Source organism: Gouania willdenowi, unplaced genomic scaffold, assembly GCF_900634775.1.
Source record: "Gouania willdenowi unplaced genomic scaffold, fGouWil2.1 scaffold_423_arrow_ctg1, whole genome shotgun sequence".
NCBI lineage: Eukaryota > Metazoa > Chordata > Actinopteri > Blenniiformes > Gobiesocidae > Gouania > Gouania willdenowi.
In genome coordinates, this window is record NW_021145184.1 from 22368 (window position 1) to 48774 (window position 26407).

Consider the following 26407-nt stretch of genomic DNA (forward strand, 5'->3'; position numbering starts at 1 on the left):
ATAATGATGGTAACAGTAATATTAAAATAAAATAAAATGAAATACTGTATTCATCTGTGTGTGTGTGTGTGTGTTGCCCATCAAACATGAAATCAAAATAAAATTTAAAATAAAAATAAAAATAGTGTCTGTGTAATGGCACTATTCTATCGGCAGGGGAGAAGTGAGAAATCACAATGTTGTGTCACAAGTGTGTAGTGCACTAAACTGGCCAGTGAGGGGCGCCACCTCTCTCTCTTGGGATGGGTGTGGCTGTGCGTGTGCGTGCGCCCGTGCGCGTGCCTGTGTGTGTGCTCTCTCTCTCTCCCTTTCTCTCTGTACGTGTGTGTGTGTGTGTGGTCACACGTCCAAAAAAAAAGAAAAACACAGCAGCGACGTGTGTGTGTGTTTGGCTCTCTGTCTTTCTCTCCCTTTCTCAAAAGCTGACACTCGTCAAATGAAAGCATTAAAGCCAAGCCAAAGGGAGAAATCTGATTCCACGTTTAAACAAAATAAAAACAAAGATAAAAAAAAGTAAAACTCGCCTGAAAGCATGATCTGAGTTCACATCATACCGAGATTGTATATGCGTATGCATATATTATTTGTTTATTGGGTTGTTCATCTGTTTGATTCACAGAAACACAATTTAGGTTAGGTTCGGGGTTTTAATCTTTCGGTACAGAGGTGAACTCAGATCATGGCACCGCTGGGATGTTTTGGAAACCTTGTTGCCCGTCTATCTATGGTCAGGACCTCACAGGCTGTCTGTGGGTGTCCGAACAAAACCAAAGTAAATAATGACCAGCCGTATTTTATGCCTAAACAAAATATCCGAGCCCGAAGAAAAACAGAGGGAACCTACAGCATTAAAAACAAAGAACCTCAACCATTTGAGCCTTTCTCATGGCTATTCACTGCGTCAAAACACAGAACAGCTGAGGATCAAAATCAAAGCTCAAAGCTGAAAATCAATACAATGCTTGACTGGTTCCAAAAAAAAAAAAAAAATCAACACAGAGCGAATATATATATATGTAAATGAAAATTTATACATATATGTTTATAAAGGCAGCTTTACCTTAGTCCGAATTGGTGTTTGCGGTTCAACCGATGGTTCGTGCTCCAGTCTCTGTCCGAGGGCGGACCACCGCGGGCCAGCCCCGGGGCTTCAAATGTGTCGACCCAGTGCTGGTCCACGATCGACGCCCCACAGAGCAGAAGATGGATTCAGTTCGTCGACGCCAATTGTTACGGCAGAATTTACGGTTGACCTCATTTAGTGACATGATTCATTGCTCTGGTTGAATGATGGAATCCAGGAGAAGCATTGATGATTTTATATAAAAAAGTTTATTCTATTGCTAAGTAAAAAGGTACAAGATGGAACAAAGTGAAACAAAATTAGCGGACGTCCAGGCGGACGTCCGAAGGAAGTGCCGCGCCCCGCTCCAACAGTTTCAAAGCTTAAGCTTTTTATACAGATAAGAAAAGGTCCCAACAGTGAGAGACAAAAGGGAGGGAGTCAGATGCCCATAGTGGAAATGTTGGAGGATGATGAAGATGTTATGAGAAGGTTTGGCTCCAGTCTTTATCAGTGTATGTCTGCATGTGAGCAGAGATTCTGGCCTTGGCAGAGACTGTGCTGCACTGAGTACGCTCTGTACTGTTTAATCATGATTCAGCTGTTCAAAAGTGTAATGAGTAATGGAGTCGTCATGTATTAAAACATGACAAATTGTACACATGAACATACATTTGACGATATGATGATGAATATAATAATTGACCATAACAATATGCAGAACAAAATGTACAATTAAGTTATAAATGTTATAAAAGCGCTCTCTCTCACACACACATAGAACAATGTACACACGAAGATAATACATATTAACAATAGCAACAATTGTGTTGTGCATATTGTATAAAATAAAATGTATCATATACATGTAGAACACAATTTACAAAGTTTACATCGAAAGAAGTTATTAAAAACAAAAAAAAGATAAACCCTACCTGATGGAAAATTCCATGACATTGAGGAGGGAATCTGTATTTCTGGATCAGTTTGAAAAATCTAAAAAATCCCTATCTTTCATCAATTAATTTTTGAAAATTCATATCTCGTTTTTTCATTGACTGATCTTTATGAAATTTGATTATTATTAGCCACCAAGTTCTATTTGATCAGGGTTGTGCATGTCATCGCAATTTTATGAAAAAAATGGGGGTGACCATACATTTGGACCAATAATGTATTATTATTAATAGGAAATGATATGAATGATCCTGGTACCATGATCAGGATCATTGATCCAGATAACTGACAATATCTGGAAAAGAGGAGATTTGGCAGTGTGTGCTCATATTTCTAATAAATCTTTTAAATACAACACAGTCAGACTGTTTCCACCAAATGTAGCAAAACACAGAAGACATAAAAAGGACAAGCCAAAATGAAAATACCCAAAATCTTAAGAAACCAGCATTAATAAATGGTTGGAAGGTCTACATTTACCCAAACTTGGGAAGCACTTTGTCATGTATAAGTTACACAGACGGACCACAACAAATGTGAATATATGACTTTAGCTCACATGCTTTTTAAAGGGCTCATGTTACGCGAAATTGACTTTTCTGTGCTTTAAATATGATAAAAGGTCTATTAGGGCTTCATACACATGCCCAAAGTGTTTTTTTCATTGATTCCCTCAAACGTTAGTTTGAATGAATGAATATGCGTAAGTATCCCGCAAATCAGCCTGCAGTATGACATGGTACCTTTAAAGAGCCTTCTAGATATTGTGTTGAAAGAAAAGCTACAAAACTGGCATAAAGTTAAAAAAAAAAAAAAAAAAAATCATATTAATAGAACAGAATATAGTGGACATTTTGTTATTTATCAGTTTTCACTGATTTGTCTGTGCCTGTGAAACTTAGTACTACTGCACTTTGCTGGGATTACAAACAAATTAAAAAAATACATGCTTAAATTTAAAAAAATGAATAGTTAAATGAAATAATAATAATAATAATAATAATAATAAAAAGGTTGAATTAATAAATGAGGTAACTTAACTGCCCAACCAGGCAATGCATTTTTTTTTTTTTTTTTTTTTTTTTTTTTTTAAAGGATTTTTTGGGCTCTAGTGGCCTTTATATGACAGTTGCTTGACAGGAAGGGGATTAGAGAGAGCAGGGAATGACACGCAGCAAAGGGTCCCAAGCCGGGAATCGAACCTGGAACCGGCTGCAGGTGAGGAACTACAGCCTCCATATATGGGGCGGGCGCTCAACCCACTGAGCTACACACCACCCCAGGCAATGCATTTTTAAAGAAGTAAAAATGTTTATTAATCAGTGACATTTCAACAATTCACAATATAGTATAAATATAACTTAATGGAGAACCAAACTTGCCAAAAAATAAATAAAAAATTACGAAATATACAAATAAAAATACAAATATATATATTTGTATTTTTCTTAATATTTTCCCTTTAATTCATAAATCTGCTGTGTATTTAATTTTTGGCCATTTTGTATTCATATTTTATTCATTTATTTAATGATGTATTTATATCATGTTTTAACATTTGTATTTTTCCCACTTATATTTGTTTATTTGTATTAAAATTGTAACTTTTTTATTTTATCACGTTTATTCATTTATTCATTCATATTTGGTTTTCCATGTAATTTGACACATTCATGTATACAATAAATAATAATGTACAGGCCTAAAACTGAAGTAAATATTCAGTCATTTCATTAAGTCATACAAGCATTTAGCTTCTACACAAGTGACGTCAGCATGCGCAACCTTTGTAATCATTTATATTGTAAAAAATGTTAATTAAGGTTGTTTTAAAATTCAGAATAAACTCCCATTTGTTATTAGATGTAAATAAAAACCCAAGAAATGCAAATGACTGTATTATCATTTTTATTTGAATCTCACTTTCATCATGAATTGTGATTGAATAAAGTTGAAAAAGACCTAAAGTATTGATTCACTCAGATTAATCGATTGAATGCATGCATTCAATCGATTAATCTGCAGGTGTTCCAAACACTTCCATGGTAGGAAACACAAATTCTATTACGTAGGCATACAGACCACTTACACATATAACAGCTTTTTTGTTTTGCTCTGCCGCTGAGTTCTTTTACGCTTGAGCATTAAACAATTTGGACAATTTTACATCCCCAACTTTGTGTTTGGAGTCGGCTCTTTCCTCTTTATAGAATCTTGACCTCAACCCAAATAAATCTTCTTTGGGGTGAATTAAAGGGATGTTTTATACATGTTTTACATTCTAGGCTTAATTGTTCATCATCTGACCTCCAAAAGAAAGTAGCCAAAAATTGTCATTACAGTGTAAACTTTTTTAAAGGATTTAATAATTTACATTTCGGTGCATCCATAATATTTATATTTATTTACTTCCTTTATCCTTTATGCAGGTTTTCTCTGAGAGAAGTGCATAATATGTAGTATGTATTTATCTTTTAGACAGCAGGTGTGATTTATGTTTGATTGAAAATTAGATTATTAATGTGATTTTAGTTATTCATCATCATCATCATCTTTTATTTCAGATTCAGGAGTACATTTTAAAAATCATGGTAATGTGAAATTAATTATAGAAAAAATAATTGTAAAATCACAATTCTTTCTCAAGAAATAATCAGACCAAGATCAAAATGAATGTTTTTTTAAATTATCAAAAAAAAAAAAAAAAACATGAAGGCAAATTAGAAGATGTTTTATTTCATTTTTTTACAGGATCATGCTTGTGGATGTGCAAACGGTGTAAATGGTTCACATCAGGTATTGATTCTTTCCATGTTTTTGGCCCAATTTAATCATTGTGTATATTGTAGGACTTGCTGTATTCTGTGTTTGGTTATTGCATGGTGACTGTACAAAACCTGAAATTCACTTTTTCCCACAAATGCTCCATAGGCGAGTGTTTGGTTATGATTTTGTGTACATGTGGGCACTTTTTGCAGACATAATCCATATAATATCGAGCCAAATCAAAGCCTCTACTTGTAAACTTTTTTGTAGGTAGTTTTAATGCTGATGTTATGAATAAATGGAACAAATTTTGCAGTGGGATATTTTTTTGACATAATCCAACCAGATTGTGTAAAGAGAAGCTTCAGTCCAAGGAGATAAGAATCTCAAAGCTGCTGCTAGGACCTTAATGTTTAGTCTGAACATCAAGCTCAATACATGTGAACAAAGAAAATGAGTTTTTATGTGTTACACACATTCATAAATACAGTTTCAAACACTGATTGCCTTATTCCAGAGTTTTTCAACCATGGGGTAGCTGGAAATCAAATGGGGTCGCCTGAAATGTCTAGAGACTGATAAAATAAAATAAAAAAGATTAAAAACATATAAATCTAGTTTAATATATATAAGGGAAAACTTTAAAAGCGAAAAAATAACCCTCCCTGTAGATAACATAGAGTGTGTTGGAATCAAAATCACCTTATCCCCAGAAATGTCTTTTAAGGTAATTGTAGCATATCGACCACCCACAGCAAAAGATAATTTCCTCAGTTCACTTTCAGATATTCTCAAACAGCACAGTAGCAAAGAACTGATCATTATGGGGGACTTTAATCTGGACTGGTTAAATAAGTCACGTAGGAAGAAACTTAAGGATGTTACAAACAGCCTTGACATGACACAAATGATAAGCAGTCCGACTAGAATAACACATTCCTCTCGAACCTTACTAGACTTGGTCTTTACCAATAAACCTGATCGCATAGCAAAAACCTACAACTTGCTAACAGGCTTATCAGACCATAACATCACACTGATAACGAGGAAGTTGTCCAAATGTACGTATAACGACCAGAAAGGTACACAAAAGCGCTTGCCCTATATACCTAAAAAAGATCATCAATTAGTAGAGAACGAATTTAAAAATGTCCCATGGAGCGACATAAATTGGGTAAATGCTGATCATGCCTGCGATGCCCTAATGACAAAAATTAAAGAAATTATCTGCAAATATAGTCGAACACAACCCAGAATAAAAAGTGCTAAAACAAACGTACCTTGGATTAATGAAGCAATTTGGACCCTAATGAAAAGTAGGGATTCAGCCCTTAAAAGAGCTAACAAAACGCGGTTAAACACTGATCGTATGATTTTTAAAAGTTTGAGAAATAGAGTCACGACGCTGCTCCGGAAGGCCAGGGCTGACTTTCACTTAGAAATAATTATAGCTGCAAAAGGAAACATTAGACAGCTATGGAAAAGCATTGACAAACTTACCGGAAGAGGACAAAGAAAGATTGAATATATAACATTAAATATAAATGGCACTATTATTACAGACAGCCTTGACATAAGTAACCGTTTGAATGAAAATTTCATCCAGTCTGTACAAATCCTAAATAAGAACTTCCCTCAAAATCAGGGCAAAGAATCCGCATTTAATCAAGATGGACTAAGTTTAGAACAAACAAATGAAACTAGAGTCAACAAAATCATCTCCACATTATCAAGCTCAAGGTCTAGGGATATCCACGGATTGGACACTCTCTTCCTAAAAACCTACAAAGATAGTCTGATTGCACCAATAACAAAACTGATAAATCAATCAATAATTGAAAACACCTTCCCTAGCACATTTAAAACAGCCACTATTATTCCAATTCATAAAGCAGGAAATAAAAAAGACATTATCAACTACAGACCAATCAGCATTCTCCCCGCTATATCAAAAATAATAGAAAAAGTGGTCGTAGAGCAACTCACAGAACATCTGGAGGATGAAGGCCTTTTACATCCCATGCAGTTTGGTTTTCGGGCAAAGCACTCAACCGAAACGGCATGTTGCCTTCTCATAGAAACCATCAAACAAAATTTAGATAAAGGAGGAGTAGTAGGAGCAATTTTCTTGGACCTCCGCAAAGCATTTGATACCGTCAGTCACCCCACGTTACTTGCAAAATTAACAAAATTTAATTTGTCGACAAACACTGTGGCCTGGGTTGAGTCCTATCTATCTGGTCGAACCCAATGCGCCCGTATCAGTGATACTACATCCAGTATTACTGCCACTAATATCGGACTGCCACAAGGCTCTAATATCAGCCCTCTTCTGTTCTCGCTCTATATAAATGACCTGCCATCTGTATGTGAGGATGTTAATATCAAGATGTATGCAGATGATACAGTCATTTATACCTGGGGAAAGGACGCCAGCCAGGTAGCCATTAAACTTACGGCAGCAATGGAGAAAGTTGCGAGATGGCTACATGACTCAAGTCTCACGTTAAATATTAAGAAAACGGCAACAATGTACTTTGTAAACAAATATAAAACGTCATCCTTTCCAAGCATAACTGTAAACAGGGAAACAATACAAAATGTCAGCGAATATCGTTACCTGGGCGTCACTTTAGACACAAATCTTAGCTTTAAAAAACACATCAAACAAATGTGCCAGAGTCTCAGGTACAACATAAAAACATTCAAATGTATTAGAAACTCGCTAACAATGGAGGCAGCCCAAACCTATTTTAACTCAATGATTATGTCTCGGTGTTATTATTGTATAACATGCTGGTCCCAGGCCAACAAAAGCACTATGAGGCCGTTAGAAAGCTTACACAAACAATCACTCAAAATCCTTGATCAAAACCACGACAACACCATCACTGTATAGTCCTTAGAAAATACAGACTGTTAAGTTTCCACAATATTCAAAGATTTGCTTCAATACGATTGGCCCATAGAATCCTAAATAACACTGCACCAACACCACTTAAGCGTTTTATCCAGTACACGTCTGCTATGACAACTAGAACCACACGAGCCTCCGTCAGGGGGCAGTGTAGTATACCCATACATAAAACTGTTTTTGCACAGTCGGCTTTTTCATATAAAGCAATAAAGGAATGGAACGAGCTCACAACGGTCCTGAAAAGTCAAACAGACCAACGTCTGTTCACAGTAGAGCTTAAAAAGTGGCTTTGGAGCACTCAGCGCTGTTCACACTGAGGTGGACACTGAACCACAGGACAACTTACAGTATGTGTATATATCCATGTACGAGAACATTTTTACTATGAAATCTGAAATGTATTATTGAATTTGTGTTTAGTGATTACAAATGTGAATGAGAAGCAGAAATTGAGAGGTGTGGCTGCACTCTACAGGTGTGATGCTGTGTATGTGTGGGTGCGTGTCAGTGAGAGGGCATGTTCTGATTGCCTTTCATTGCATGCTATTGTTTTTATGTATTCTTGTTTTTACCTGTACTTTGACTTGTATATTATTTATGTAATCAGGGACTGCAGATGGAAACTAGCTATTCAGCTATAATCTGGTGCAGAACATATCTGTCTTTGAGCTTAATGTCTCTGTGCACTGTCCCTTCAATAAATACTACTACTACATAGAAGAGCAATTTTCAAGTGTTTTGTGCGACGTCTAACTATCATTTCATTTGCATAAAATTGGAATTCAAATAATTTCGCAAGATATGGGTAATTTTGTGTGGTTTTGGAGTCATTATGTGTGTTTTTGTTATTTTTTGGGGGGTTCTTATTGTAATATTGTGTAATTTTTCTGCATTTTTGTCATGTATTGTATGTATTGTTGTTGATTTGTGCGTTTTTGGGGTCACTTTCTGTATCTTTATTGTTGTTTTTTGTATTTTTTGTGTCACTTTGTTGACAGTTTGTGTGTCTTTGTAGCTATTCTATAATGTTTTTGTTGTTTCCAGAGTCATTTTGTTCATTTAAGTAGTTGTTGTGTCTTTGTTAAGTCATTTTTGATTTTTTTTTTTTGGGCATTTTATTGTTCTTTGTATCACAGGACACCATTATCCATGGTGATGGAACCTTTGGTGAAGGAGGAGGAGGAGGAGGAGTTGAAGCATCTCCTACCTGAGATCACCGATATTGTGCAGGTCTATCCAGAGGTTGCAGGACTGGTGCACTGGGCGACTTACCCTGTGACATCATCTACTCATGTTTGTAGATGTCCTCCTCCACCATTAACAGACCTCAAAGTAAGAATCACTGAAACACATGGTGCCAATGTGGGCAACATCACAGCATACATTTGTTCATCCATTAAGAACAGACAGGCCCTTCCTCGTGCTTCTATATGACTCTGTTGTTGTTAGAAGCACAGTTTTTAATAGATTTATTTAGGTCTTTTTATCCAGTTCTTATGTGGCATTGGAATATCACTCAGTTTGTTTTCTTTGACAGACCCTAGCAGTAGTTTTTTGGTGTATGGTTGATACCATGGCTGGGGTAAAATATAATTGTAATCACATAATTGATAATTATTTACAATTATGAAATAATTAAAATTGTAATTGTATTTGGGGGAAAAAAACTGTTGTTGTAATCATAATAAAGTTGGAACTGAGTTCAGATAATTGACTTTGTAATTAATAGTAATTGGAATGGAAATTCTCAAAAAACGGTCAGTAGCAAGCCACAAAAATGTAAAAATCTGGGAATTTTTTCCTGATTTAAGGCTATCATAAGAACCTAACAACTAGTTCAAGTTTGATGAACTCACTTAAACTGGAGTTAGAATCCTGTAAGGTGTAAAAAATAAAAAAATAAAAATAAATAAAATGTGGAAGAACACCCACTTTCAGAGATATGGCTGTATATAGTAAAGCATAACAATGGAAAAATATGGCCTTTTTTTTACTGTTCAGACAATTTTAATATTTGAAGGAAAAAATAATAATTAAGGGGTATACTGACAGAAAAGAGGCTCAGACGCCCACACCAAGAACATGAATATCATTTTTTTTCATTAATTAGGAATTCTAACAAAGTAACCAAGAGATGAAAAACAAATTGGATGATAGATTATAATTTTTAGTGTATTTTATAGCTGATTTAAGATGTGGGAGACAACTGACCCGTTATCATGGTACTAACAGAAAGCTAACATAAGAGGAAGGTCACGTTTTATGAGGTTTATGAGAAATTGACAACGTAATTGTAATTGACTTTCAGAGAGAAAATTATATTTCTAATTTGAATTGTAATTGGAAAAATGCAGGTCATCGTAATCATAATATAGCTGTACTTGAACATTTATTATTGAGGATGTAATTGTAATTGAAAAATGCAACTGGTGTCTAATATTCATGTTTTTGTGTCTCCAGTTTTACAGCAGTCCGTTCTTCCCACCTGAGTGTTTTCCTTCTTTTGAAGAACGGTAAGCAAAGCAAACAAACACACCTGATCCATCACAGACGTTGGTCCACATGTTTGTGACATGATTTCTCATCCCGCCTGTTTATGTTTTTATCTTTGTAGAGATGAGTTGGATGAGTTATTGGCTATCATGCCACCAGAGGCCCTGGAACCCGTCCCAGTTCCAAAGTAAGTGTCCTTGAGTTGTTTTAATTGTCTTTTTTCCTGAGTAACTCTAGATCAGAGTGTCTCCCTGCTCTCTCTCTCTACTACTCTCAGCTACTGTTTCCCTGCCCTGCTCACTGTTTGTGTTTTGTTCCTTCAGGAAAAGAAAACACGAGAAGGATAAGGGGACGTATGTAAAGAAACCTCCCAACGCATTTATGCTGTTCTTAAAAAGCGAGAGGAAGACAGTCCAGGAAGAGCTCGGCATTAAGAACAGTGCTGCAGTCAATCGAGTTCTTTCTGAACGCGTAAGTTTGTTTGTTCCTCGATGAATGATCTGTGATCTTCACATTTTTGTCTTTGGTGTGTGTGTGTGTGTGTGTGTGACACTTTGTTATTGTTCATCCACAGTGGAAGTCTTTGGCTGAAGACAAAAGGCAGATCTTCCAAGCTGAAGCCCAAGTGGAAGCTCATATACACGCTCTCAATAACCCAGGCTGGAGCAACAAAGTGAATTACGTAAGTCTACTGTGCAGAAATGTTTACCCATCAACCTTAGAGGTGATGACATCATGACTGTGGAAGTGTTTTATCAGCTGACTAGAATTGTCACGTGTCTGTTTTTAGGGGACAAAGAGTAAGAAATCACGAACCAAAGCTCCACGTCTGCCTCCACCCTCCTACTGATGGGATTGTATAACAAACATTACTAACATACTAACGGTAAGTATCATTACTCAAAACATCACTTCATTTTATGTTGATTTTATTTCAAAATAGTTTTTCCACAAATGTGAAATCAAGTCACCAGTTACCACTGCTCCTCAGGGATGGGTTAAATGCAGAGGACAAATTCCATGTATGTAACAACATTACATGACCAATTAAAGGCGAAAGCCCCGATTTAATCTTAATCTTTAATCTTTAAGTTTAATCTTTAATCTTAATCTTTAATCTTTAAATTTAATCTTTAATCTTAATCTTAATCTTTAATCTTTAAATTTAATCTTTAATCTTAATCTTATAAAACAAGAATAATGTGTATCTAAACTGATGTGCAGACACAGACACACTCTGAACACAGGTTTAATCTCAAATGTGTTTTAGTCTAAAACACGTGTCAAACTAAACTTTAGAGCATCCAATTCATCCCCTTGGAAAAAAAGAAATTGATATCTCATCTTCTCCAAATATTTCAAGTTCTTCCTGAGCCAAGGAAGGGAGAAGACGTGTTTTCAGAGCTCTCTCCGGGAAAGCTATACTCCCGTCTGATAACGCGACCTTGACTACCAGCGAGCAGCGACCAGCTGCATCTGAAGAGAGAAAACTGGGCCCAGACATGCCACCAAAAATGGAAGAGAACTTTAAGCTATTCAAAGAAGAGCTTAAAGAAATGATTAAGGAGATGAAACAGGAGATGAGACAGGATCTCATGTCCTTAAGACAAGAACTATCTACGAAGATGGAGAACATGACGAATGCCTTGGAGAAATCATTGAAAATACTGGAGAATGATGTCAAGGTACTGAAAGAAGAAAATGTAAAGAATGCAGAAAAGATAAAAACATTGGATGCGAGGGTTGAAGAACTGGAAAGAAAAGAAAGAGAAAAGGATGTCATCATCACGGGCCTAAAGATAAGGCCAAGGAGCTACGCCAGTGCAACAAGACAAACTGAGGATCTGACCAGCGAAGACGAAAAATCGATTGAAGAACAGGTGATTGATTACCTGGACTCGAAAGGCATTGAAGTGAACCCAGACAACATCAACTACTGCCAGCTGCTGCCAAAACGCAAAGACACCAGAGATGTGAAAATTACATTCACCAACGTGAAATATAAAGCTGAAATATTGAGACAAGGAAGAAAACTTGTGGGAACGATGGTGTTTATGAACGAGAACCTGACGAAGCAGAATGCAAGTATCGCATGGAAAGCACGCCAACTGAAGAAAGGAGGAAAAATTGTGAAAAACTGGACCAGAGGCTGCAGGATTTACATCACACCTCCAGGAGGAGAAAATGGAAAACCCGTTCTAGTCCAAAGGATTGAAGACCTGGAAAAATACGAATGAGGTGCCTAAAAGTCAAGAACACTGATAAAAATCATGGATATGGACAGAACCACTAAAAATCATCCGCAACATCATCAACATCAACAACGGGAGATTAATCAAGTAGACGAAGTGGACCCAAACAACTTTTCACATTGGAAACAATACACGAACAGCCATTACTACACAGAGAATGACTTCAAAGTGGAAAATAAGAAAGAAAAAGGTCTGTCACTTATTCACTGTAATTGTCGCAGTATGTATGCAAATTTTGAAGACATTAAGGATTACATCTCTACATTGTATAGGTTTGACATAATAGCACTATCAGAAACTTGGATGAAGGAAAAAAAAGGCATGGATTTTATGATAAAAGGATATAAATTTGTCTATAAGAACAGATTACATAAGCCAGGAGGAGGGGTAGCACTATTCATAAAAGAAAATATAGATATGGAGATAATAGAGTCTTTGAGTTTAACTGTGGAAGAAGTAATGGAATGTATAACAGTGAAAATTACAAGTCCAGAGGGACGTAAGATAATAATCTGCTGTTTGTATCGTGCACCTGACTGTAAAATAGACATATTTAATGAGAAACTAACCAAAATGATAGAAGAAATTAAAAATAAGAGATTACTGATATGTGGAGACTTCAATATAAACATTTTAAATCCTTTAAAAAATACACACATTGAAGACTTTGCCAATTGCATGTACACAAATGGATTAAAACCTCTCATAACGCAACCAACCAGAATTAATAAACACAGCTCAACACTGATAGATAACATCTTCACAAACATACAAAACACAGATGTAAAGAGTGGTATATTAATAAATGACATTTCAGATCATTTACCAATATTTATGATACTAAACGCAAAAGAGAAGAAGAACCGTGAAAATCATAACACACAGACATGCAGGAGACTGGAAGGAGAAAAACAATTAGAAAACTTTAAACAACAGATAAAAAGAGAGACGTGGGAAAGTGTCTTCAAGGAAGAAGATGTGAACGTAGCATATGACACATTTACAGACACAATAACGACAATATACGACAAATGCTGCCCTTTGAAACAAATAACAACCAAAAGTAAAATAAACAATGTACCATGGATTAATAAGAAAATAGCCAACGTATGCAAAAAGAAAAACATACTATATAAAAAATATATAACAGAAAAAACATTAAAAGCAGAAATACGTTATAAAAAATACAGAAACAAAGTTAATAATTTACTTAGAGAAAAAAAAAGGGAATATTATGAAAAACAATTAAAAGAGAATAAAAACAAAAACAAAAAATTGTGGGAAATAATTAACAACATAACCATGCGCAAATGCAAAGAAAAAAATGCAGACCATTTTATAATAAACAATGTAAAAGAACACAATAAAAACATAATAGCACAAGAACTCAACAGTTTTTTCATAAATACTGGAAAAGACATAGAGAAAGAGATAAATAAACACCCAACACTTAAATGGAACCATTTTGACAATGAGAAGAAAGACATTGATAAGTACCTTGTACTTGAAGAAGTAACAGAAGCAGAGGTGGACAGAATAATCACTACCAGTACCTCAAAAAAATCCAGAGACGTTAATAATTTAACTATGAGTCTAATAAAAACCATAACAGCTGAAATAACCCCGCCACTAACATATATAAGTAATCTATCATTCAAGAATGGGGTATTCCCAGAAAAAATGAAAATTGCAAAAATCAGACCGATCTACAAGGGTGGAGAAAAATGTAATTTCACTAATTATCGACCTATATCAATATTACCACAACTGTCAAAAATTCTGGAAAAACTGTTCATGAACAGACTCGACAAATTTATAGAAGACAATAATATACTACATGAAGGACAATATGGATTTAGAAAAGGACGTTCAACAGCAATGGCTATAATTGACATCACGGAGAATATAAGAGAAGCATTAGAAAAAAAACTATTTGTATTCGGAATTTTTCTGGACCTAAAAAAAAGCCTTTGACACAATTAATCATGATATTCTAGAAGAAAAACTTCAAAATTACGGAATAAAGCGCAACGCCTTAAAATGGATTAAAAGCTATATGACAAATAGAAGACAATATGTTGACTTTGAAGAACATACATCAAAATGCCAAACCATACAATGTGGTGTTCCACAGGGTTCAATTTTGGGGCCAAAACTGTTCATTCTATACATAAACGACATTTTCAAAGTCACTAATTGCCTAAAACTAACATTGTTTGCAGATGACACAACCATTCTATGCTCAGGCAAAGACATTAAAACTCTAATAGAGTCAACAAATGAAGAACTATTAAAAATTCAAACATGGTTAGATGTAAATAAACTAGCCCTAAACGTCAGTAAAACAAAATTCATTAACTTTGGAAAGAGAAAAAAAACAGGAGATATAAGACTGAAACTAAACAAGGAAATAATAGAACAAGTTAAAGAATATAGGGTACTTGGAGTGTGGATGGACGAGAAGCTGACCTGGAAAAAACATATACAAATAGTTAAAAACAAAGTGGCCAAAAGCAGTTACATCCTATGGAAGCTTCAACAAATCCTACATACCAAATCACTTAAAACAATATATTCTTCACTCATAGCATCGCACTTAAATTACTGCTCCGAAATATGGGGTAATAACTACAAAACGTATCTTGAACCACTATTTAAACAACAAAAAAAAGCTATAAGAATTTTACATAAAGTATCACACAACACACACACAAACGATTTATTTGAGAAGTCAAAATACCTAAAACTGCAAGAAATAATACACTATAACACACAAATACACGCATTTAGGGCTTCATCAAAAAAATTACCACATCAAATCCAAAAACGTTTCACATACAATCAAAATCCCTACGAATTCAGACATAATAATGAGTTTAGACCAAACAGGATCATATCAAACGTTGGCAAATATAGTACTGTGTATAGAGCCATGAACCTCTGGAACAGCCTTGACAAAGCGACACAACAGTCAGATAATCTGAAACAATTTAAGGACAAAACGAGGAGGACATTTTTACACACATACAGATCTCAAGTCAACTCTCCATTGAACTCTACAGCAACGACATGGAACTCATCAACTGGTCATTGAGCACCATTGACAAAATCTTCTCAACGAGGCAATTGCTTCAGCACGAAATACCGTGTCCAAAGGACACATACCCAAGTGGATATGTCGTGGACGCACGAGGGAGAAGCCAGATGCTCTGTCTCTCCCAGCTGGAAGTGGAAGATGTGGAGGACATCTATCTGCTAGGAATCATGATCTTTGGCCTGCTAATGATGGGGGTATGTGTCTGTGCATTTGCCTTCCGGATGGATCGTAAGCAGAGGCGACTCTCAGAGGATATGAAGGTTCTCAGAGAGAAGAAGAACTTCACGTTTGGAGAGTTGGAGGAACGTAAACAACGACTGGAAAAGAAAGCTCGTGGAAATACGGGGGAAAAAGACTGTGAAGAGGAGTAACAGCAGGAACAATGACTGCAGACGAGAACACATCACAAAAAAAAAAAAAAAAAAAGAAAAAAAAAAAAAGGGAAGAAACGAGGTTGGATGTAAAATTATCTGTGTTCAAATTAGGGGACGGATCTAGATAAGCATAATGCTTTTTTCCGTCGCCCTTTCCGGCATGAAAAAGGACAAAAAAAAAAAAAAAAAAAAAAATAATGATGTGATTTTGCTCTGAATGTCAAATGAATTTCTGTGAATGCAACCATGTCGGAAATGAACTGAATAAATAAAATAAAAATAAATAAATAAACTCTAGTCTTTTCATGCTTAGATCACATGACGGAAGGCATTTTTAATTGCACATTGAGAACTCACAGTTTTTCTCAAACTGTGCAATTTTCATTAAATTATTTCACAAGGGTTCCCTGAATTAAATTAAAGTTTTGTCACAATATAAGAGAATAACCTGCCGGGAATAATATCCCTCACTTATGGCTTGGATATTGTCGATACCTTAATCAATACTAATGATAATCAATCAATGCTCTAAAACAAAAATGAGGTGTACCTTAATGTGATGTGCAGACACAGACACACTCTCGGAGAACAAGTTTAATCTCAGATGTGTTTAATGTCCCAGTCTAAGAGTATTGAGGTTTGCATCAGTATAACTTCATTTTGTGTCTGTGCTCTCCATAAATTGTTTGAAATGCACATATCAGCATCTAAGATGACCTTTAACAATGGGAATGACTTTAGTTCATGTTGGATTCTATCATAGAGACTCACCTAGAAACAAGCCTGCAGTAGAATCAGAAGACTCATCAGCTGTTCTCTGTTTTTATTCCTAGCACCAAGGACAACAACGACATCGGCAGCAACAACAACAACAACAAGGGCAACGTCAGCAGCAACAACGGCGACAACAACAAAAAGAGCAGTGTCAACAGCAAATTCAGCAGCAACTACAGCATCAGCTGCAACAACAAGATCAATGTCAACAACAGTATCAGCAGCAACAAGAAGGGCAATGTCAGCAGCAACAGCAACAGAGGCAGCAGCAACAACAAGATCAATGTCAGGAGCAGCTCTTCCATGAAAGCTTTGACACCGACTCTCCGTCCAGCCCCGCCGCGGGACACACCGCAGCCACCGGGATGCCTCAGTACCTCGGCAGTGACTCCACCGTTGGTCCCCTGTTCTCCAGGTACCAGGGTTGGGGTCAATTATAGTTGCAATTGCTTAATGGATGATTAATTACAATTATGGCATAATTATAATTGTAATTGTAGTTTTAATGTCGTAATCATAAGTCATTTTTTATTGAGTTTAGATACTTGACTTTGTAATTGTAATTGCCATAAAAATCCTATAAAAATTGTCAATTAAATTTTAACACATGGATCCATGTTAGAGTTCTAAGTTCAGTTCTACACATATGTAGTTAACAGTTATTAAATCATGTTTCATTTCAAGCTTTCTCACATTTCATCATTTGAACAAAAATGAAACTGAGTGTTATACTGATATAAAAAATGCTCAGACACACACACCAAAAATATTAAAAAACTCATATTTTCATTGATTAGGAAGCCTAACAAGGTAACCAATAGATATGAAATAAATTACATGATATATATTTGTTTTTATTTTACAGCTGATTTAGGACCAGTTATCATAAGAGATGCTAACAGAAAGCTAACACAAGAGGAAGTTTAGTGTCAGTGATTAATTGTATATGAACTTTAGTAATTGAATATGTAATTGTAATTGACTTTGAGGTTTAAAAAAATTGTAATTGAAATGTACTTTGAAAAAATGTTGGTCATTGTAATCATAATTGAATTGTTAATTGACAATGGGTAATTGAAAATGTAATTATAACTGAAAAATGTAATTGACTCCATCCCAGGTACCCTCACATCCAGATGCAGCCCATCCCTCTGGTGGAGGTGGACTACAAGACCAACCCCAAAGCCAAACCACCTCATTCCCACTCCTCTCTCATCTACATGGCCATGCAGGCCAGTGAACAGCCCAAAGTCACTTTGTCCACCATCTATAAGTGGATCAAAGAGAACTTCTGCTACTACAGACACGCAGAGCCCACCTGGCAGGTAAGTGACACCCACTTTTATTATTTATGACTATCCATCTCCCTTCATTTATCATCACTTACTCATATTTAATCAATGGTTTTGTAATAAATCTTGCTTTTATTGTGTCTTTGTTACAGAACTCTATTCGTCACACCTTGTCCCTCAACAAGAGGTTCAAGAAGGTCCCTCGACAGAAAGACGAGCCCGGCAGAGGAGGATTCTGGCAAATCAACCCAGATCACTCAGACATGTGTGTCAACAGACTTTTCAGACGCAAGAAACGTTTTCAGGGCTATCAGGACACTGCAAGCACTTCTTCTGTTAATGAAGATATGAGTCCTGAACAGAAGACCCTGTCGCCTACGGTCAGTAGAGGGACCACGAGGTCTACAGAGACACTGCTTGATCTTGACATTCTTGCAGCAGCATGTCTTGAAGTTTTCGGTGGGAATTGTAACACCTTGGAGGATTTGGACCTCACCTCTGCTGTTAGGGTCCAGGAATGTGAGATGGAAAGGAAGCAGCAACCAACAGGAGAGCAGGAAAGGTGGTGGGGAGGAGGAGAAGATACCATGAACCACCAGCTGTCCTATGGCTACATGGACCTGTTATTCTCTGAGCAGTCAGAGGTAGGAGAGGTGCAGCCATTGGTGGAGGTCACAGTGGGGACAGAGACCGTACCCCAAGCCCTGGATCAAGGCTTTGGTCTGAGTGAGGGCTTCTTCACATCTACCTATGACCATCCACCACCAACAACACTGACTGTCCTATAACAAACCTCGTAAGAATCTTTGTAATATGTATATATTGTATTATATGTGGATATATGTTTTAAGTTTGTATTTCTTTTTTGATTTTTTATTCATATTTTGTTCAGTATTTTCATTTGTCTTTTGCTATACATTTTTGTGAACTTTGTTTATATATTCGTTTTCATCATATATCTTGTTCCCTGGGACTGAAAATTCTTTTTTTTTACTTTTTCACTGAAAGTTAAGGATAATAATATCAAACCAACACAGCTCGCCCTGAAAAATGATACAATGAAGGACAGACTGAGGACACAGACTTTATTATCTTTTTTATTATCAATCTATAATGCAAGAAAGGTCTGTGTGTGTGTGTGTGTGTGTGTGTGTGTGTGTGTGTGTGTGTGTTTATAACAAAAATAGTAAATCAAAACAAAAAACTAAACATTTATACAAAAAGTACACAAAACGACAATTATAATTTAACGCATGGATAAATGTTAGAGTTCTAAGTTCAGTTCTACACATATGTAGTTAACAGTTATTAAATCATGTTTCATTTCAAGCTTTCTCACATTTTATCATTTGAAACAAAAATGAAACTGAGTGTTATACAGATATCAAAAATGCTCAGACACACACACCAAAAATATTAAAAAACTTATATTTTCATTGATTAGGAAGCCTAACAAGGTAACCAATAGATATGTAATAAATTACATGATATATATTTGTTTTTATTTTACAGCTGATTTAGGACCAGTTATCATAAGAGATGCTAACAGAAAGCTAACACAAGAGGAAGTTTAGTGTCAGTGATTAATTGTATATGAACTTTAGTAATTGAATATGTAATTGTAATTGACTTTGAGGTTTAAAAAAATTGTAATTGAAATGTACTTTGAAAAAATGTTGGTCATTGTAATCATAATTGAATTGTTAATTGACAATGGGTAATTGAAAATGTAATTATAACTGAAAAATGTAATTGACTCCATCCCAGGTACCCTCACATCCAGATGCAGCCCATCCCTCTGGTGGAGGTGGACTACAAGACCAACCCCAAAGCCAAACCACCTCATTCCCACTCCTCTCTCATCTACATGGCCATGCAGGCCAGTGAACAGCCCAAAGTCACTTTGTCCACCATCTATAAGTGGATCAAAGAGAACTTCTGCTACTACAGACACGCAGAGCCCACCTGGCAGGTAAGTGACACCCACTTTTATTATTTATGACTATCCATCTCCCTTCATTTATCATCACTTACTCATATTTAATCAATGGTTTTGTAATAAATCTTGCTTTTATTGTGTCTTTGTTACAGAACTCTATTCGTCACACCTTGTCCCTCAACAAGAGGTTCAAGAAGGTCCCTCGACAGAAAGACGAGCCCGGCAGAGGAGGATTCTGGAAAATCAACCCAGATCACTCAGACATGTGTGTCAACAGACTTTCCAGACGCAAGAAACGTTTTCAGGGCTATCAGGACACTGCAAGCACTTCTTCTGTTAATGAAGATATGAGTCCTGAACAGAAGACCCTGTCGCCTACAAACAGTAGAAGGACCACAAGGTCTCCAGAGACACTGCTTGATCTTGGTCCTGCGGCTACATGGACCTGTTATTCTCTGAGCAGTCAGAGGTAGGAGAGGTGCAGCCATTAGTGGAGGTCACAGTGGGGACAGAGACCGTACCCCAAACCCTGGATCAAGGCTTTGGTCTGAGTGAGGGCTTCTTCACATCTACCTATGACCATCCACCACCAACAACACTGACTGTCCTATAACAAACCACGTAAGAATCTTTGTAATATGTATATATTGTATTTTATGTGGAAATTAGTTTTAAATTTGTATTTTTTTTTTGATTTTTGATTCATATTTTGTTCAGTATTTTCATTTGTCTTTTGCTATACATTTTTGTGAACTTTGTTTATATATTCGTTTTCATCATATTTTGCTCCCTGGGACTGAAAATTCTTTTTTTTACTTTTTCACTGAAAGTTAAGGATAATAATATCAAACCAACACAGCTCGCCATGAAAAATGATACAATGAAGGACAGACTGAGGACACAGACTTTATTATCTTTTTTATTATCAATCTATTATGTAAGAAAGGTTTGTGTGTGTGTGTGTGTGTGTATTTATAACTAAAATAGTAAATCAAAACAAAAAACTAAACATTTATACAAAAAGTACACAAAACGACAATTATAATTGAACACATGGATCCATGTTAGAGTTCTAAGTTCAGTTCTACACATATGTAGTTAACAGTTATTAAAACATGTTTCATTTCAAGCTTTCTCACATTTCATCATTTGAACAAAAATGAAACTGAGTGTTATACTGATATAAAAAATGCTCAGACACACACACCAAAAATATTAAAAAACCTATATTTTCATTGATTAGGAAGCCTAACAAGGTAACCAATATATATGAAATAAATTACATGATATATATTTGTTTTTAGTGTATTTTACAGCTGATTTAGGACCAGTTATCATAAGAGATGCTAACAGAAAGCTAACACAAGAGGAAGGTTAACTTCCTTTAGGTTATTTATTACAGTGTCTGTGATTAATTGTATGTGAACTTTAGTAATTGAATATGTAATTGTAATTGACTTTGAGGTTTAAAAAAAATGTTATTGAAATGTAATTTGAAAAAATGCTGGTCATTTTAATCATAATTGAATTGTTAATTGACAATGGGTAATTGAAAATGTAATTATAACTGAAAAATGTAATTGCCTCCAACCCAGGTACCCTCACATCCAGATGCAGCCCATCCCTCTGGTGGAGGTGGACTACAAGACCAACCCCAAAGCCAAACCACCTCATTCCCACTCCTCTCTCATCTACATGGCCATGCAGGCCAGTGAACAGCCCAAAGTCACTTTGTCCACCATCTATAAGTGGATCAAAGAGAACTTCTGCTACTACAGACACGCAGAGCCCACCTGGCAGGTAAGTGACACCCACTTTTATTATTTATGACTATCCATCTCCCTTCATTTATCATCACTTACTCATATTTGCTCAATGGTTTTGTAATAAATCTTGCTTTTATTGTGTCTTTGTTACAGAATTCTATTCGTCAAACCTTGTCCCTCAACAAGAGGTTCATGAAGGTCCCTCGACAGAAAGCCGAGCCCGACAGAGGAGGATTCTGGAAAATCAACCCAGAGGCAAAGACTTTATTATCTTTTTCATTATCTATCTATAATACAAGAAAGGTCTGTGTGTGTGCGTGTGTGTATTTATAACAAATATAGTAAATAAAAACAAAAAACTAAACATTTATACAAAAAGTACACAAAACGACAACAGAAATGCACAAAAATATACATAAAGGCTCCACTCAAAATAAACAAAACTTAATATTTGTACAAAAATACAAAAAATGACTCCAGAATCACATTACAATGGCAACAAAAAGCAAAAAAACCACAAAAAGACAACAGAAAGATACAAAATTACACTTATTGACTCCAATAAACATTACAGAAAAATACATCCAACCTTCAAACACGTACTCATTTCAGATCACTTCTTGGTATCTTTTGAATTAAAAATATCGGCTTAAATTCTGAGAGAATCCTGCAGTCTGTGCCTTTTCCTCGCCCTCCGCTCTCTTTTCTGTTTCAGGTGTCTTGATGATGGAGATAACGGTTCCTGATCGATGGCTCACGGCTCAACTAATCTGGGACACTTTGGGCTGATCAATGTTTCGCTGCTCAACTATGGAACACTTGGATGGACTCATCAATGTTTCGCTGCTCAACTAATCTGGAACACTTGGATGGACTATCCTTTTATCCTATTCTGTTTGTCCCTCTGTTCACTAACCCCAACCAGTAGAAGCGGATGGCTGCCACCTCTGAACCTGGTTCCGCTGGAGATTTCTTCCTATAAAAAAGAGGGAGTTTTTTCTTCCCACTGTCGCTAAATGCTTGTTCATGTGGATCTTGTTGGGTTCTTTCTTCTTTTTATTATGGACTTTATATTTTGTATGGGGTACCAAGTGTAAAAATGTAGTATAAAAGTTTTAGATAACACATTTTCATTATTTATCTCACTTTTCTCATATTTAGCACATTTTCCTACATTTAACACAACATTTAACCACATATATAGAGGTAAAAAAAAGCATTAAATCTAAATATAAATGGCATATGTTATATCGGTGAAGAGGTGGGTGGGAACGGTTTTGTGTGTCTCTGCTTGTGCATTGGTTAAGGTTACAATGGGCGGGGTCAATTAGCATATGAACGAAACATTTAAGTTCCACATTTAGATTTAAATTTAGGTTTAACATTTAGATTTAGATTTAAACATTTAGATTTAACATTTAACATTTAGATTTAGATTTAACATGAAGATTTAACATTTAGATTTAACATTCAGATTTAACATTTAACATTTATATATAAAATTTAACATTTAGACTTAGATTTAACATTAAGATATAACATATAACATTTAGATATAACATATAACATTTAGATTTAAAATTTAGATATAGATTTAACATTTAGATATAACATATACCATTTAGATTTAAAATTTAGAAATAGATTTAACATTTAGATATAACATGTACCATTTAGATTTAGATTTATATATTTAGATTTTATGCTTTATTTTACCTCTATATATGTGGTTAAATGTTGTGTTAAATGTAGGAAAATGTGCTAAATATGAGAAAAGTGATATAAATAATGTAAATGTGTTAGCTAAAACTTTTATACTACATTTTTACACTTACCACCCAATTATTTTGCTCAGCGCTTTGAGATGACTTTCTTCTATTTTGTGCTATATAAATAAAGTTGCATTGAATTGAATTTGGTCATAATTGACAACTCTACTTAAGCTCCTCCCACTACTATACTGTAGTAGTTATATTTAAAGCTGATGTTTTTTTTTAAATGTGGGATTAAATAAAACTGAATGATAATCAATGAAAGGAAGACTTTACATGTGAATATATTGGTTTAAATACATAATAGTGATGTGGCAGTCCAAATTCTAACAACATATTTCATTTAAAAGCTAGTAATACTTAATCAGAGGTGAAAATAACTGATTACAAAGTACTCACGTTATTGTAATTGAAATGCTTTTTATTGATACTTTTTTCAGTATATTTCTAAATCAGTGTTTTGACTCGTACTTACAGTACGTTTTAAAATAAGTAATTTATTACATTACTGCCAACAGTTACTGAGTATTTTTTTATTTTAAAATGATCAACAGACTTTGTAAAACTACAAAAAATGAAATGACCAGACAACAATCAAATGCATCACACCATAGTCGACCAATCAGATTAAAGGTAATGCACGGCACCAAAACAGCATTGAATGCTGGTTCTTTTCTTAGTTTCAGAGTTCATAAATGTAGTTATATTTTTTTATTATTATTTTGAATTGAATTATTTTGTGTTATCTAATTTAAAAAAATAATTGTTCATTTTGGCATAACATTTATTTCATACAGATGCCTTTGTGTAAGAATAAATTAAGTTACAATTGCAAGATTTCATCTCTTCCTTTTTAAGTTTATGTTTACTGTATGCAAGGTAATCATGTCAAGATTTATTATGGATCAGGTCTGTGAAAGGATAGGGCACTGCATGAGTACCTCACATAATGGTCTAATTTGTGTTTTTTGCAAGGGTGGCAAAAATACTAGTCTTCAGTACTCAAGTAAAAGTATAGATACTTGAATAAAAATAACTCTGGTAAAAGTAAAAGTATTGAAGTTGCTCCCTTACTTGAGTAAAAGTAAAAAAGTACATGCTACTAAATGTACTTTTCTCTACTACATCTTTTCCTTCCCTTCACCTCTATTAATGTGCTTAGACACAGAGCTCTGTGAACAGCCATCCTCTTTAACAATGACCTTTTGTGTCTTGTCCTCCTTGTGCAAAGTGTCAATGGTTGTCTTTTAGACAACTGTCAGGTCAGCAGTCTTCTCCATGATTGTGTAGCGTACAGAACTAGACTGGAGACCATTTAAAGGTCTTTGCAGGTGTTTTGAGTGAATTAGCTGATTAGAATGGAGCACCAGGTGTCTTCAATATTGAATCTCTCCACAATATTCTACATTTCTGAGATACTATATTTGAGGTTTTCATTAGTTGTCAGTTATTATCATCAACATTAAAAGAAATAAACACTATATGTCAGCCTGTGTAAAATGAATGTATACAAAATACATCTTTTACTAAATCAACCTTTTCATGATATTCTAATTGGGAATAACCATCATCTATAAATGGTAAATAATGGTAAATAGTTAATTAACAGTTAATTTCTGTTAACAAACAATGAAATGATAGTTAATAATGTGTTTTAATGATTTGTAATGCTATAATTGATGTTATATTAACAGTTTATTGATGCACACATTACAACATTTTATTTACTTTATAAAGTGTAAAGAAAACCTTGATTATGGTTTATAAAACATCGAAAAACATTACGGAGACACATGGATCAAATATTAGTTAATGGTTTATAAATGTTTTATGAAGTATCAATTAATATTATTATTATTATTATTATAATTATTATTTGGATGTTATTATGAAGTTGAAACTGAAGATTATAATCCCTTACTAATGCTTTATAAAACATGTTTTAGATAATTATTACTTTACTAATGGTAAAGTTAAAAAGTACATGCTACTAAATGTACTTTACTGTAATTAAAAAGTAAAACAAATGTTCCTTCAATTATAAGACAGTGTTTTTAAACCAGCAAATTCTATATTCTTTATTTTTTTTAAGAACTTGTAGAATACTGGTTTATGAAAACAAGTAAAATCTGTTACCCTTGAACATCTGGAGAATTTAGCACTCATAATGAACACAATTTGTAAATAAAATGTGTCAAGAAATAAAATGTTCAATAAAACCCAGAGCAGCTTTGAGTTTAACGTCCTTAAGAACTTGTGTTAAACTGGTACATGGACATAAATTAAATCTGTTACCCTATATGAACACCTGGAGAATTTAGCACTAATTATAGATTAAAATAAATGTGTAAATAAAATGTTTCAAGCTTATCCTCCAGCTTCACGGTTGTTGGTTGTGGAAGATGACGTCACGATGTAAAAAGAAGCAATTGTGACGTCATCTTTAATGGTCATAAAATTAAGGCCGTAGTTATGGATACGTTAAAACCACTCGGCCATCCTGGCACGGTGAAAACATAGGCATATTACACTTATGTAGTGTTGGAATGGATTATTATTCATGGTTTCTTTTGTGTGCATATTATTATATTAATATTATCTTTATAATCAATATCCTGTAATTATATATCTTTATAATCAATAATCCTGTAATTATATATCTTTATAATCAATATCCTGTAATTATATATCTTTATAATCAATATCCTGTAATTATATATCTTATAATCAATAATCCTGTAATTATATATCTTTAGAATCAATAATCCTGTAATTATATATCGTTATAATCAATAATCCTGTTAATAAAATACATTCTCAGTCAATCCAACTTTTTTTAAAGCCCCACAGGACAAGGACAAACAATTCAGAACATCTGATTTTGACTTAATCTAAATCTAACAATAACAACCATGTACGTAAGCGATGATACAAATCAGATATAA

At 34.7% G+C, this 26407-nt stretch overlaps 2 protein-coding genes across 6 annotated transcripts in view; both read left to right on the forward strand.

The window, feature by feature from the left end:
- The window catches only part of LOC114460315 (cilia- and flagella-associated protein 44-like), a 38549-nt gene extending 21659 nt beyond the window's left edge, over nucleotides 1-16890 (forward strand). For all 5 annotated transcript variants that reach the window (XM_028442244.1, XM_028442246.1, XM_028442247.1 and 2 more), the window contains 7 exons: nucleotides 8840-9035; nucleotides 10164-10216; nucleotides 10318-10383; nucleotides 10520-10667; nucleotides 10771-10878; nucleotides 10987-11082; nucleotides 16753-16890. In XM_028442244.1, the coding sequence (XP_028298045.1) occupies nucleotides 8840-9035; nucleotides 10164-10216; nucleotides 10318-10383; nucleotides 10520-10667; nucleotides 10771-10878; nucleotides 10987-11046 (631 nt within the window). In that variant the 3' untranslated portion in view covers nucleotides 11047-11082; nucleotides 16753-16890. The remainder of the gene's footprint in view (nucleotides 1-8839; nucleotides 9036-10163; nucleotides 10217-10317; nucleotides 10384-10519; nucleotides 10668-10770; nucleotides 10879-10986; nucleotides 11083-16752) is intronic.
- Nucleotides 16645-20467, forward strand: LOC114460313 (forkhead box protein J1-B-like). The gene is made up of 6 exons (XM_028442241.1): nucleotides 16645-16665; nucleotides 16753-17108; nucleotides 17814-18018; nucleotides 18138-18781; nucleotides 19753-19957; nucleotides 20077-20467. The coding sequence occupies exons 1-4, from the start codon at nucleotides 16645-16647 to the stop codon at nucleotides 18771-18773; spliced, it is 1218 nt and encodes a 405-aa protein (XP_028298042.1). The 3' UTR covers nucleotides 18774-18781; nucleotides 19753-19957; nucleotides 20077-20467.
- Nucleotides 20468-26407: the final 5940 nt, after the last annotated feature.

Coding starts and splice junctions, on each gene's coding strand:
- LOC114460313 (XM_028442241.1), top strand. CDS start 16,645: ATGGGAATGACTTTAGTTCAT. Junction 16,666..16,752: donor TGGGAATGACTTTAGTTCAT/GTTGGATTCTAT, acceptor TTTTATTCCTAG/CACCAAGGACAACAACGACA. Junction 18,019..18,137: donor ACGCAGAGCCCACCTGGCAG/GTAAGTGACACC, acceptor TCTTTGTTACAG/AACTCTATTCGTCACACCTT.